The 12657-nt window shown below is 38.3% G+C and overlaps 1 protein-coding gene across 3 annotated transcripts in view; it reads left to right on the forward strand.

Annotated features, from left to right (window-relative positions):
* The window catches only part of PDSS2 (decaprenyl diphosphate synthase subunit 2), a 118072-nt gene that overhangs the window by 89731 nt on the left and 15684 nt on the right, over positions 1-12657 (forward strand). For all 3 annotated transcript variants that reach the window (XM_053974354.1, XM_053974355.1, XM_053974356.1), the window contains 2 exons: positions 2181-2255; positions 10670-10843. In XM_053974354.1, the coding sequence (XP_053830329.1) occupies positions 2181-2255; positions 10670-10843 (249 nt within the window). The remainder of the gene's footprint in view (positions 1-2180; positions 2256-10669; positions 10844-12657) is intronic.

The following is a 12657-nucleotide window of genomic DNA, read 5'->3' on the forward strand; positions in this document are numbered from 1 at the left end:
TCATAGATCAGATTAAAGGCTGGTGAGGTAACAGAGCCTCATGCAAGCATCCCGCTATGCTCTTGAAACTGGAATTTCATTCCTGGTAGTGATCTGTATAGCCTTACATTTACCTTAAAAGTATTTTTATATATATATTTGGAAAGAGGGGGGGGTAATATTAATACTAAATTCTCACTAACATATAATGCTCAATATGTCACTAAATGGTATTTAATATAATAAGGATTCTTCTAAATAGTTGTTGTGTCATTCTCCTAAGATGTTTTATAAACTCTTAGAGGAAGAGGTACAATTGTTCACAAATGTTTCACCAAGCTTGTATTAAGTCAGTTAAAATTGCCTTGGAGAGTAGAGTTGCACTAAAAAGAGGGAGGAGAGGTGGAAAAAAGAAACCCCAAAACAGGGTCCTGCTCAGTTTAGAGTTTCAGGCAAGAGAGGAAAAGGTCTAGTTATCCAGAGCCAGCTGCATTGTTAAAAGTTCATACTATCACTTTGACATTTAGAGTAGGACTCTGTGTCTTTGTAAATTCCTCTTCGTATTACCAGTGTAGGTCTCTGAGCTCAGACCATTTCACAAACCATAACATTTTTGAGTGAGTGATTGATCTGTATTATATGTCTTAGCCATCAGAAGAATCTTGGGATGTTGCTTGTATAAACTGTAATACAATCTGATCCTGGGCATTTAGTTACAGACTTTCATAGACCTATTGGCGATACTCAGTCCTCCTGGATTTGGGAATAAGGCTTATCTGATACCTTAAAAAAAAAAAAAAAGGCGGTGGGGGGGGTGAGGGTTGTTGTTAAAAAAAAAGAAAGAGCCCCTCATTTTCTCTGTTCCCCCCCTTAAATAACTCAACACATCTGGTAACACTGTAGGATCATTGTCCTTTTAGTTCCTTCAAAGCTCATATTGCTACAATATTTCTTTGGTGTCTAGTTTCCTAAAGGGCAATGTGATTTTTTTTTTTCAGGCTGTTTTTGTAGGTCTTGCAAATTAACCCATATGCATTGCAAGAAAAAACATGACTTTTAATCAGCACCATTTCTAAAGTTAGCGCTTGCTGTGTGTATATGAATATGTATATGAACCAGTGTTTTAAAAAATGAAAACACAACCTTTCTGCTTGTACTCAAAACTAGCATACAAATGTGGTTTTATTATCAAATAAAGCATGCCTAAATGTTAGAATATCTTTCCGTTAGGGCTTTTATCATTTGACTTCTTGTCTTCAGTTACAAGAATGATAAAAATTGAAACTAAATATTTTAATTCAATGAGTACTACATTGAATTTTAGGAAGCAAAAAGAGGAATCAGATACAGACTCATATGCATAGGAAATTAAACATTCAAGAAATTAAAACTTTGTGAGCAACCAGAGGTAGCCTTAAGGTGTGCTTATTTTAAATGCCTGCATTTAATTTTACAATAAATCTGAGAATTTTGTTCCAATTAATACAGTTCATGTGCACAACTTCAAATTTTACAGTAGTTCCAGGGAGACTGTGGACTACTTGTTTTACATTCTGGATCAAGTTCAGATTTTTAGGCTTCGCTTGAATAAAATAAAAAGCCTGAACCCTGAAGATAATACAGATTGATAAATCTGATTTAAACATTCCCGTGTTGCAGACTTTCAGTGTATGTGGTACAGCTGAGCCTCAGGCCATGCACTAAATACATCCACAGTGCATTCCCAGGGCACCTGAATACCAAATGATCGCGTTTGAAAGGTTACCTTTCTATGGATTCTGACTTTTCTGTATTAGCCACGAAGATTAGAATTTTAACAGCTCCCAAGGAGAGGTATTGTGAAGTATTTACTTGGCAGGAAAAAAACAAAACAAAACAAAGCCCAGATGAGGTACTGTCTCATATTCATGAACTGGGATTTATTAGCTCTGTGAACGTCCTTGTGAGAATACACTCTATAGTTCACACTGTAGGAAAAACAAGTCTTGTTTTTCATTTATATTAACTTAAAACTTTGATAGAAGAGTTACTGTAGTAGAGGTTTTAGCAGAGACATATCACAGAATATATCTCAGTAAGTCCTGAAGTCTTTCACTATTAGCTTTCTTCGTCGTTTATCTCTCTGGAAATCTGGCAGTAGTTTTGTTAGTCAATTTGGTGATGATTAAAGATGTAAGGCTTTTTCTCCTTTTCTTTTACAGGTTGTGGAACTCATTTCAAGTGCTATTGGTGACTTAGTTCAAGGGATATATTATGAAAACTCAAAATCATCTGAGGTAAGAATTTCACTAGATTTATGTACCCTAGGCATTTGGTGATATTAATGTGTGACTACTGTAGATACGATGACTTTCTCACCTGTTTAAAAGGAGGGAGAGGGCAGAAGAGTTGTTAGTCCTAGTGGGTTTCAGCAGTAACATCATTATGACACCTGTAAGCTCTGATAGAAGTTTCTGGAAACACTCAAGGAAGAACTATTTTGTTTTTGTGAGTGCTTAATAGAATACTGTCATGTGTCATTACCAGGAACTCTAGGCACATCTTACTATAGGCTTTCCAAATGCTTCCAGAGGTTCCTAGCCAAGCTTCTGTTAGAGGTATTCATTACAATGTTGTCTACATCATTAATATTTTCATGTCAAACCTCTTGTTTCCAAGCCCAAAGAAGTTTACAGAATGTTCTTCCGGAATTTATAACATGTCCTTTCTTCTGAGTTTTGTCCTGGAGTGCTAGGAGTATAGTCCTGTGTTCTTCTCCATCAGAAGTCACTATGCACATATTTCAGAAGTCAGCATGGGCCAAGGTAATAGCTGCCAGCATTTCACAACAAATAATCTTGTATTTCGTCAAAGGCAATTGCAGATATTCTGTGTTATTGTTTGGCAAAAACAGTAATGAAAATTGGTCAAATTAGATGTAGGCATTTTTCTCTTTACTAGAATATTGAAGGGAATTTCTAGAGGCCATTCTTGAAGTAGGCTTGCATGTTGGAGCAAAAAAGTGGTTTTATTAATTTTCATATTTTCACTTACTTTCACACTAGAGTTTTTTTCCATTTTTTCATTTTATTGCATGTCTTAACATTTGCAATAAAATCAGTAATTTAAAGTTGCCGTGACCGCTACAGGTTTTATCATAGCAAGTTTTCAGTCACTGATGAGCACTGTGTATATGTGAGTATTGATCTTGAAGTCCACTGAGGTAGATAGATTCACTTCTAGTGGTGCCGTCTCCTGTGCCTTGGAGACCTGAATCTTATGCTTCAGCAGGTGTTGTGCACTGAAACTGCAGCTCTGGTTTATTATTGCAGTGTTGTCATACGTAACAAAATTGATACCATGGTAAAAAGCTGTTATGGGCTGCTGCTACAGTAGATACCTGCTGTGATGCCTCTGCACCAAGCAAACCACAGTGGGCAAGTGGAGAGTGCCACTGGATAACAGCACTGTGTTCTGGAGGGTGCTGCTCCCCTGGACACTCTGTGTCCCTCCTGCTCTGCAGCAGCAAAGTCATGTCACTAAAACTAACCTCGCTGAGGTTAGTTTTGACTGAAACCAGTTAGAAAGGGAATGATCACACTGCTGAGCTGAAGCCTCCAGCAGGACTTCAGTAATGCACTCAGGAGCTGCCTGGGCCTACAGTTCCCTGGGATGCACGGAAAGGATGGCATGCCTGGAGTGTCCTCTGGCACCTCTCATGAGTGGATCCTGGGTGGAAGCATGGCAGGAGGGCAGCATTGGGAATTTGGTGGTGTTTCTGCATCTGCTGTGTTTAACCTGTGTATAAAATGACCTCAGCCTTCAGCATTGCTCCCAAAGACTGTGCTCAGGGTTATACGTTAAAATAGATGACATCTTTGAGATTTTTGCCAAGAATGGTTGAAATGTTGTTCTCCATATTCCAGCAGGTTTCTAAATACAAGTAGGTTGCAGGTATATTTTAAAAACACTCATCTATTTTCTGCTTTTTCATGTGTAGAGGTAAAGCTCTACAGGTTCATCTCAGCAATGAAACTGCATTTTATTGGAACCATGGTCCCTCTGTAAATGAGAAATCTTGGACTCATTTGGGTTCCTGCCACTGCAGAAGATCTTTATCTTTTCTTTCTGAATCATTCTTTTTTGTATTTTCTCTTGCCTTACTGAAGCCCTCCATGTGTGTGGATTGCAAAGGGAAGTGTGAGATAAACTAAGCACAGCTGCATGACATTTACCCTGCTCTGGCTGAGTTACAAATAGCAAAGACTTATTTTGTTTCAGTGACTATTTCTGTCTAAGGAGAGTTGAAAGTACACTGTACCCTTCCTAAGGGGAACCCAGTTAACTCAAAACACAATTAGCATGGTGGCGTAATAGAGACACTTACATGACAGTGTCTGAAGTTCAGCCTTTAGAATGGGTAGTGTGTGGCTTCTCATGAGACCTACAATAAGGTGTGGCATCTGCTTTAATTTTTTCTATCTAGTTCTCTGAGAAATTTAGTTCCATCTTGCACTGAGACATATCCCTGCTGCTCTCCTCGCACTTTTCTGCTGAGGCAGTTTCCCATTCATGTCCTGAACATTTCTTTAGCAAAGACTGGCAAATAGACTAGTTCAGTTGTTGGTCTGTCTTATTTGTGTCCTTTGTGCATCTTCCCTCCTTCCCTAATTGCAATTTGATTGAGACAAAATTGTGAACTACATTTCCCAGAGGTACGACAAATGCTTTAATCTGCTCCACGACTAAATCTCAAATGTCAGACTTATTTTTTGTTTTTGGAATAGGGCATAGGGATGCTAGTAATGGTATTTTCATTGCTGGGAATGTCTTAAATTTGGAAAAGGAGAAGGATGTCTTCTCACCTTGTTTTTTTTTTTTTTCCTGAGGCAAGAAAACTGTACTTCATATGTTAAATGTCCTTAATGCAGTTGTTTTAAAGCTCTTTAGTACCATAAAATAAACTAACTTAGCACCAAGTTGTTTTGAACTTTGCTGAATGGTAGACAAAAATACAAAAATATCTCTGCAAAGTTAACTAAAGTTAACCTTTCTTCCCTGAGACCCTAAGTTCGTGTTTGCAAAAAAAAAAAAAAAAGTTTCAGTCTTCTTCATTTGGATAACCCAGTAGGAAAGTTCAAAGAATCATTTGACCAAACAAGACTGACCTGGTTTACTCCTGAATACATATAATGGATATAATTATTTGACAGCTCCATTACCGTTTTTTTTTCCTCTGCACAGCCACGTGCAATCCTACAACTGTCCCATTTTAGTACATTCTGTTTGATCATGCTTCATCTTATCTGCATAGGTAAATCATTAGATCTGTGTGAAACCAGGAAAGAAAAAGCAAATATTTAACTTTTCATCATTATTTGAAGTGACAATACAAACTACGAAGTGTAGGCTTTGACACAGCCTGAAGGTTAAGGCTTATCATTCATGTTCAAAGTAACAAACAGCTGCTGTGGTTTAAGGTATAACATTAGCAATATTAAGCTTATATGTTCAACTATAACCTGGACCTGAAAGGGATGATATGATAAACTATTGCAGTTTTCTGTGCTAAATCCCCTCTCAGTCCAAAATTCTGCAAGTGAAGGACATTCTTCCCAGTTCCCATTTGCCTCCCCTAAATCTAGGTCGAATTTGGGAGTAAAAATTTTGCCTTAGTGAGTGCAAAGTTGAAAATTGTCTAGTCTGGCCTTCAGTTGTGATTGTGGTTATCTATTTTTAACAGAAAAAACTCATTGCTCTGAGTCTCTGTTTCCAACTTTTAGAAGCCTGAAGGCTTCTAAAATGTTTGCTTACTCAGAGAATACTGTCAAATTTATAACCCCCCTCTGTTTTAATATTCCAGATCGTTTAACAAACTAAGGGGGGGTTACTTTAATATTCCTGTCAATTCACTGAACAGGGGAAAGAGATACAAGGAAGCTCAAGGCCAAACAGCAGACTCAAGAGAGGGACTTCAGTGTGTTGGCTTTTGTGCTTAACCTTCCAGAATGCTCTTGTAATCTTAAAGCATAAGGGACTTTCAAGGGAAATAACTTGGTGGGTTTTGGCGATATTTTTATTTTCTTCAGAATATGTAGCTGATGATAAATATGCATTAGCAAAGTTCATTATAGTGTCAACATGGGGCTGTTATGTAAGACAGGACCATTCCCAACATGTTCCACTGATGGCCAGAAAAGCAGTTAGGAATTTAAAGGCATTACTAGCAAGTACTCATTGTATCAAATAGTGAATTAACAGGTACTTATTTTAGACCACTGTAGGGTTTTTTAACAAAAATGAGTTTATTTTCTGGGAAAGGATGGGCTACATGCAGCGAGCTGTGCCAATACTTCTTTGATGTTTGATCCCTGGCCCTGCTTTGAGGAGTAATGTTTTGGAATACTGCACATATCCATCAACTGACTGCTATGAGTCTGTATTATAAGTAATGGATTCATTTATAACTTTACTATAGGACTTGAATCAAATGTATTTTGAGTTATGTAAACCACCTTTTAGCAGGGCAGCAGAGCCAGACTTTTCACTTTTTTTAAACAAATGTTTTTGTTGCAAGACTAAAGAAAAGCATAAAATATGGAATTTGAGTAAAGAGCATCTGTGAAAAGAATAGGAAAATGTGTTGGGGAAAAAAAGCATAGCTAGAAAGAAGGCCAATGTTATTTATTTACTGCTTTTGTTCTTTTAAATACTAAGTTTTTCCGGAGAGATTTAAAAGTAACAGATGTGAAGAGATATTTATCTTTATGATAAGTTTACAAACTTTTCTTTTAAAACCAGGTGTTGTCTTTTTTACAGTGTCATGATAAAAGTAGTCAGTAGCTTGCTTTATTGACCCATTTGCAGACACCCATGTTCCTCCAAAAGCAGTGAAGACGGATATTAATAGACCAATAAAACATGCCCTGTCATGTTCAGCAAGCATGAATACATCTGCTGAAAGCTTATGTGAACCATGTGTGAAATGTTTTACAGGGTCTTGCTGCTGGTAGAGTGATTCATAGTTGCACTGGATTTTATTTATGTAAAATAGAAGTTCTTGAACTACCTAATTTAAAACTTTGAATATGCAATGTAAAATTATTTCTATGTGTTTCTGTGGATTATTTGCCCATTGAAAGCTGAACTAATGTTTGATATAAATGATTCAGACGTTTGGATCATTTTGTGCAACAGCAGATGGTTAAGAAAGAGCTGCCATGGTATGGAAATAAATGATGGGCTCTGTTACAAACTATAGCTGAAGTTTAAAGTCTCCGACTTCTGGTCCTTCTTGGTTTTGCAAATGGGTTTGTGCACTTTTAAGACATGTTTTTCATTCATATTTCCTTAATACGTTTTCAGCTGAGTCTCATATAAGAATCTTTTTTGGTGAGATAAATCAAACTGTGCTATTGTAAGTGTTGCTTTTGTACTGGGGATCCTTGATACTGTCACTGAGAGCTGCCCTTCCTGGTGGTTATGATTGCATATTTTGTCCCACATTTTAAGTTTCTAAAAGTTTGTTGTTCCCTGAGGTGATTGTTTTAAACAGGTTTAAATTATGGAAGTAGTTTAATAAAAGAAAATCTCAACTAGACAATTTCTAACAAAGCAGTAACTGACCTTGCCAATAGTAAAATGGGAGCACCCTCAGCTGTTCTTCATTTCCCATTGGAAATGATGATCGACAGAGCTGGATTTGGATATTTTCCCTGTGCACTCATGCTGACATTGTGCAAACTGTCTCTGGAGTTGGCTGTTTTCTTCCAGTGATGGTGAGGGGTTCAGCTCTCTTTAGCTCTCTTCATCCACCACTTCCTGCCCCCCTGATAGCATCAGGGGTGCTTGTGATCTGCATCCATTTCTTGGTGACAGAATTTATGAATGAGGTCAGTTCACAGGCATTAGTTAATCAAATGTCTGAGCACTGCCAACTACAACTGGAATTCATTTGACATTATAGAGATTTTTATAAGAAAATCTTAGGAGTCTTTTGGGCTAGCTAATGTCCACTTTTATACTCACTGCTGACAAAGCAAAACAAAGCTTACAAAGCAGAGAAAATTTCTCTAAAAGTAGTAAGAGCTGTCGTGATATCAGATTTTACAGCCTTTGCGGTCTAGAAGTAGTTTGGGTTTTCCCTTGATGTTGTTAAAATAGTGTTTAGATATTGTCCTGAATACCCTTGTAAGAATGTGGTGTGGTTGGCAGACACTTTAGGTATAACATGAGAGTTAAGCTTGGGAAAAATGTCATTGTTGGAAAATTTTGCTGAAGAAAGGATGTGTCTACCTCTGTCTTAAGCAGCAGAAGCTTTAGGGGTATGTGGTCATAAGAAGTTATTTAATTAAAATCAGCTATATTCTGGCATGCAAATTCATATGCTAAAGCACATCCATATGGACATAATACTTTTTTACGACTGGCTTGTTTCTGTAGCCGACAGATTTACAATACTTATGTTTTTAAGATTTCAATCTTCAAATATATATTCAATTCTTGTGGGTTTTTTGAAGTTAGATGCTCATTTTAGGTACTTTAATCTTTTACTTAATGTTCATGTAGTGGACAGTAACTTTTTCTGCCATAATTTTCAATCTTGTTAATGAAATTGAAACTTGTTTAGGAATATAATTTTGTAATAAATCATATAATTAATTTTCTTGTATACATTGAGTTGCAATGACTGCTTAAGCTTCTTCAGTTCCTTCAGTTGATATTGGATAATGTCTGCACTTCTCTTGCTGCTCAAAGGCTACAGAGAGCAATCATTATCAATTTATGGGTCTTCTGAAAGATATTGTTAACTTCAAAATTGCTTCAGGATACCTTTCTAGAGTATTTTTTTCTTATTTGATGTAAAACAAACGATTATAAAAATCACTGCCAATTTTCAGTATCATCCAGCGAATTTTAGTAAGTACTGTTTTTTCACTGAGCAGATTGGTTGTTAAGGAAAAGACTGTGTTTCGTCTTCCAACAGCTCCTGATTTTAAATTTAAAATAAATTGACCTATATCTAAATGGAAAAAAAGAGACTCGATATATGGGAAACTACTTGAATTAAATGCTCATTTTGACATTTTGCCAGTCATGGGAATTTGCACATGCTCTGGGCTGAGTTAAAATATTAAAACAAAAATACAGAAACAGAGGAAAGTTTAGGCTTGACTTTGTAAGTTGTCATATGCATAATAGCAAACATGTGGTTTCACTGTTCTTCACTTTCCTTGTATAACTTAATAGCATGTCTGAAAGCAAAGGCATTTTGATACAGCTCTGTGTTACTTGGCATTGCAGAATTCTCCTACTTTTTCCATTAGTCTCAAATTATCCTCTCCCTTGTAACACAGCACTTCTGGGTGATATCCATAAGGGAGAAAAATTAGAGCTGAACGGATGGATTCTATTTCATTTGTTACTGATTTCATGACAGATAATACCTTGCTAGAAAACTATAGGGTCACACAGAATTACTTCTTGCTCATTTCTAAGTAATTTAATTGACATCACTTCGAGGGAAAAGGTTTGTTGTATATGAGGGGTTTTTATATTACTCTGTTAAAGAATATATTTAGGCTTAGTATATGTTACAGATTTAGCTGAACTGAGAAATTACAAAATTTTAAACATTTTTGTGCTTTAATTTTTTTCCCTGTAGCTTCTCATTATTGATTTTATTTTTTCTAAGCAAAACAACTGTGATCTTTTCTGGTTTTGGGGGTTTCCCCCCCGCCCTTAGAGAGTACCTAAAGGCATGACAGTGTGTGAGACAGATTAAAGTAATGTCTAGCTTTGAAGACATCAGCGAATTAGTAGCATATTAACACCTTATGAGTCAAAGGAATGGCAGCTGAATTTGGATTTTGGGAGAAAGTATTTGATTTGTGTTAATTAAAACACTGTGGAGAGTAATCCAAATAAATACTTGGGATACAAAAGATTTTTGAGACAGGTTGAGCATCTCTGACCTTACAGTCAAGGTGGTAAAGTTCAGTAGAGGCATAACTGACATGCCTCTATCAGCCCCCGAGAAAGTTAATTAATCCCTAACACTTCAAAATTTCAACTTTATTTATTTTTTAATTCTTTCAGTCGCCCCTCACCCTTAATGTGGGAGCAGAAGAGGTACAAGTCCTCTGTCACAACCCTTCATTTTTTCAGTGCAGTCTATAAGAATTTTCAACATCTGTTATAATTAGTTTTTTTTCTTGACTATTAAGGAGAAATTGTAGGGACTTCTCAAGTTTGTTTGGGATTGTTGGTTCTTGGTAACTGGGAAGGGGCTGAAGTGCAGGTGTACTCTGGGGGGGGGGGGTTGCTTTTTTGGGTTTGTTTTGGAGTTTTGGCTGTGGGGCTTTTTTTCTCCCCAGTCCCTCATGAGGGCTATAGTTGGCTGTTAATGTTCAGTGTCATGATGCAGTAATTTAAAAAATATTTATATTGAATCTGTTGGCAGCTCCACACATTTTGCATTGTACTTTTTGAGAAGAAAATTGAAAAGGTTTTTGTTTGAAACTGCCAATATATTTATTCTGATACTTTCCTCTATATCCAAATAAAAGAATTTATTTGGCACCATGGCACCCAGAGTTTTGTTTGCTTTGTTACATACCACATGTTACTCACCCATGCCACACTATTAACTTCTGTGAGCTTAACACGTGCAGTTTTGGTGTTTTCACATTAGCTTTTGTTTCATTTTCAGGAGAACTGCCTCACAGATGACATTGGCATATCTAGGTGGAAGGAGCAGGTTTTCCTGTCACACAGTGCCTTACTGGCCAAGAGCTGCCAGGCTGCAATGGAGCTAGCAAAGCACAGCGCTGAGATCGAGGACATGGCATTCCAGTATGGGAAGCATATGTCTATGAGTCATAAGGTACACCTTTTCCTTTTGTTCTGGGAGCTTAAATATAGAAGGAAAGGCTTGTAAGATGTGTTGCTCATGAGCTCTGTCGTATCCTGCATGACTTAGGCTGTAGACTTTAGCCAGCAGGTGAGTGTTGAGAAATTTGACTGCTGTATGGAGTGAGATGTTTGCAGAAACTGTTGGTATGAACAGGGCTTGTGAACTACCAAAATCACACTCCTGGCAATGGAGCTCATTACATTAAAGGCTCTGTTAACTCCCTTCTAGCACATCTTTCTGCACCAGCTTAAAACTTTACCTTCTCTGCTCCTTCATTATTCCTAAACCCACTGTCCCATTAACAGGAGTTGCAGGAGGAAACATGTTGTGTTTGAATGGAACGGATCCACGTTCATGTTGAATTGGAAGGGATCCACAAGGATCATGGAGTCCAACTCCCAGCCCTGCACAGGACCATCCCTGGCTGTCACACCCTGTGCCTGAGAGCATTGTCCAAACACTTCTGAACTCTCTCAGGCTTGGTGTTGTGACAATTTCCCTGGGGAGCCTGTTCCAATGACAAACCACTCTCTGGGTGAAGAACCTTTTCTGATATCCAACCTAACCCTCCCCTGACACAGCTTCAGGCCATTCCCTCAGGCCCTGTCACTGGCCACCACAGAGAAGAGATCAGTGCCTGCTGATCCTCTTCCCCTCACGAGGATGTTGACAACTGCAATGAGGTCTCCCCTCAGTCTCCTCCAGGCTGAACAGACCAAGTGACCTCAGCCACTCCTCATACAGCTTCCCCTCAAGGCCCTTCATCATCTTTGTAGCCTTATTTGTACACTCTATAATAGTTTAATGCCTTTCTTATATTTTGGTGCCCAAAACTGCACTCAGGACTACAGATGAGTCCACCCCAGAGCAGAGCAGATCAGGACAATTCCCTCCCTTGCCTGGCTGGCGATGCTGAGCCTGATGCCCCCCAGGACACCACTGGCCCTCCTGGCTGCCAGGGCACTGCTGGCTCATGCTCAACTTGTCATCAGCCAGGATCTCCAGGACCCTTTGTGTAGCACAGCTTTCCAGCCTCTCATTGCCCAGTCTGTACATAATGTGTTGGGTCTTGGCTGCCACCATGCAGAGATTTGTGCTGTGAGGCTCAATTGTCTGCAGCAGTGTGGACTGAGCCATATCCCCTCTGAATAACCTGCTGTGGAGGGAACTTCCATAGAGGGCAGCTAGAAGACAAGGAGGGAGGTCACCATATATGGACAGGAGCATCCTACACCTCTACAGCAATAAGATTTCCTGGACAAGGTCTCTGACCTCCAGTAGAAGACATTGAGTCTGCAGCTAGAGTTAGTCCAGAGGAGAACACAGATCTGCTTCTGCTGTATTGCATCATTTGTGAGGTTAGATGTAGCTTGAGACAGGCAGACAGACCTCCCATCTGCTTCAACTGAGTTGATTTATGCAGTTTCTAGTTCCTACAGGAGAAGGAAGTGGTTTTATAAAGCACAGTTCTACTGCCACAGGAATGCCACTATATGCTATTACTAGGTACAATTCTACCAGTAAATTACTTCAAGTGCAGTTATATCCTTAATATTTTGTATATGCTTTAATATTAATATATTCACCATTGACACATAGTTGTGTATTAAGGATTGCATAATTTTCATAGAAAGCCCCTAGCTATGTAGCATTTGCTTTGTCAGAAGAAAGGTCATCCTGTATGTGCTTCCTCAGGTACTCAAAAGTAGAATGTAGTACTCTGCACAGATTCAAACCTGATCTTCTTCCCACCAAAGACTGGATCGTTCTCTCCTTTATATTTT

Source organism: Vidua macroura, chromosome 3 (assembly GCF_024509145.1).
Source record: "Vidua macroura isolate BioBank_ID:100142 chromosome 3, ASM2450914v1, whole genome shotgun sequence".
NCBI lineage: Eukaryota > Metazoa > Chordata > Aves > Passeriformes > Viduidae > Vidua > Vidua macroura.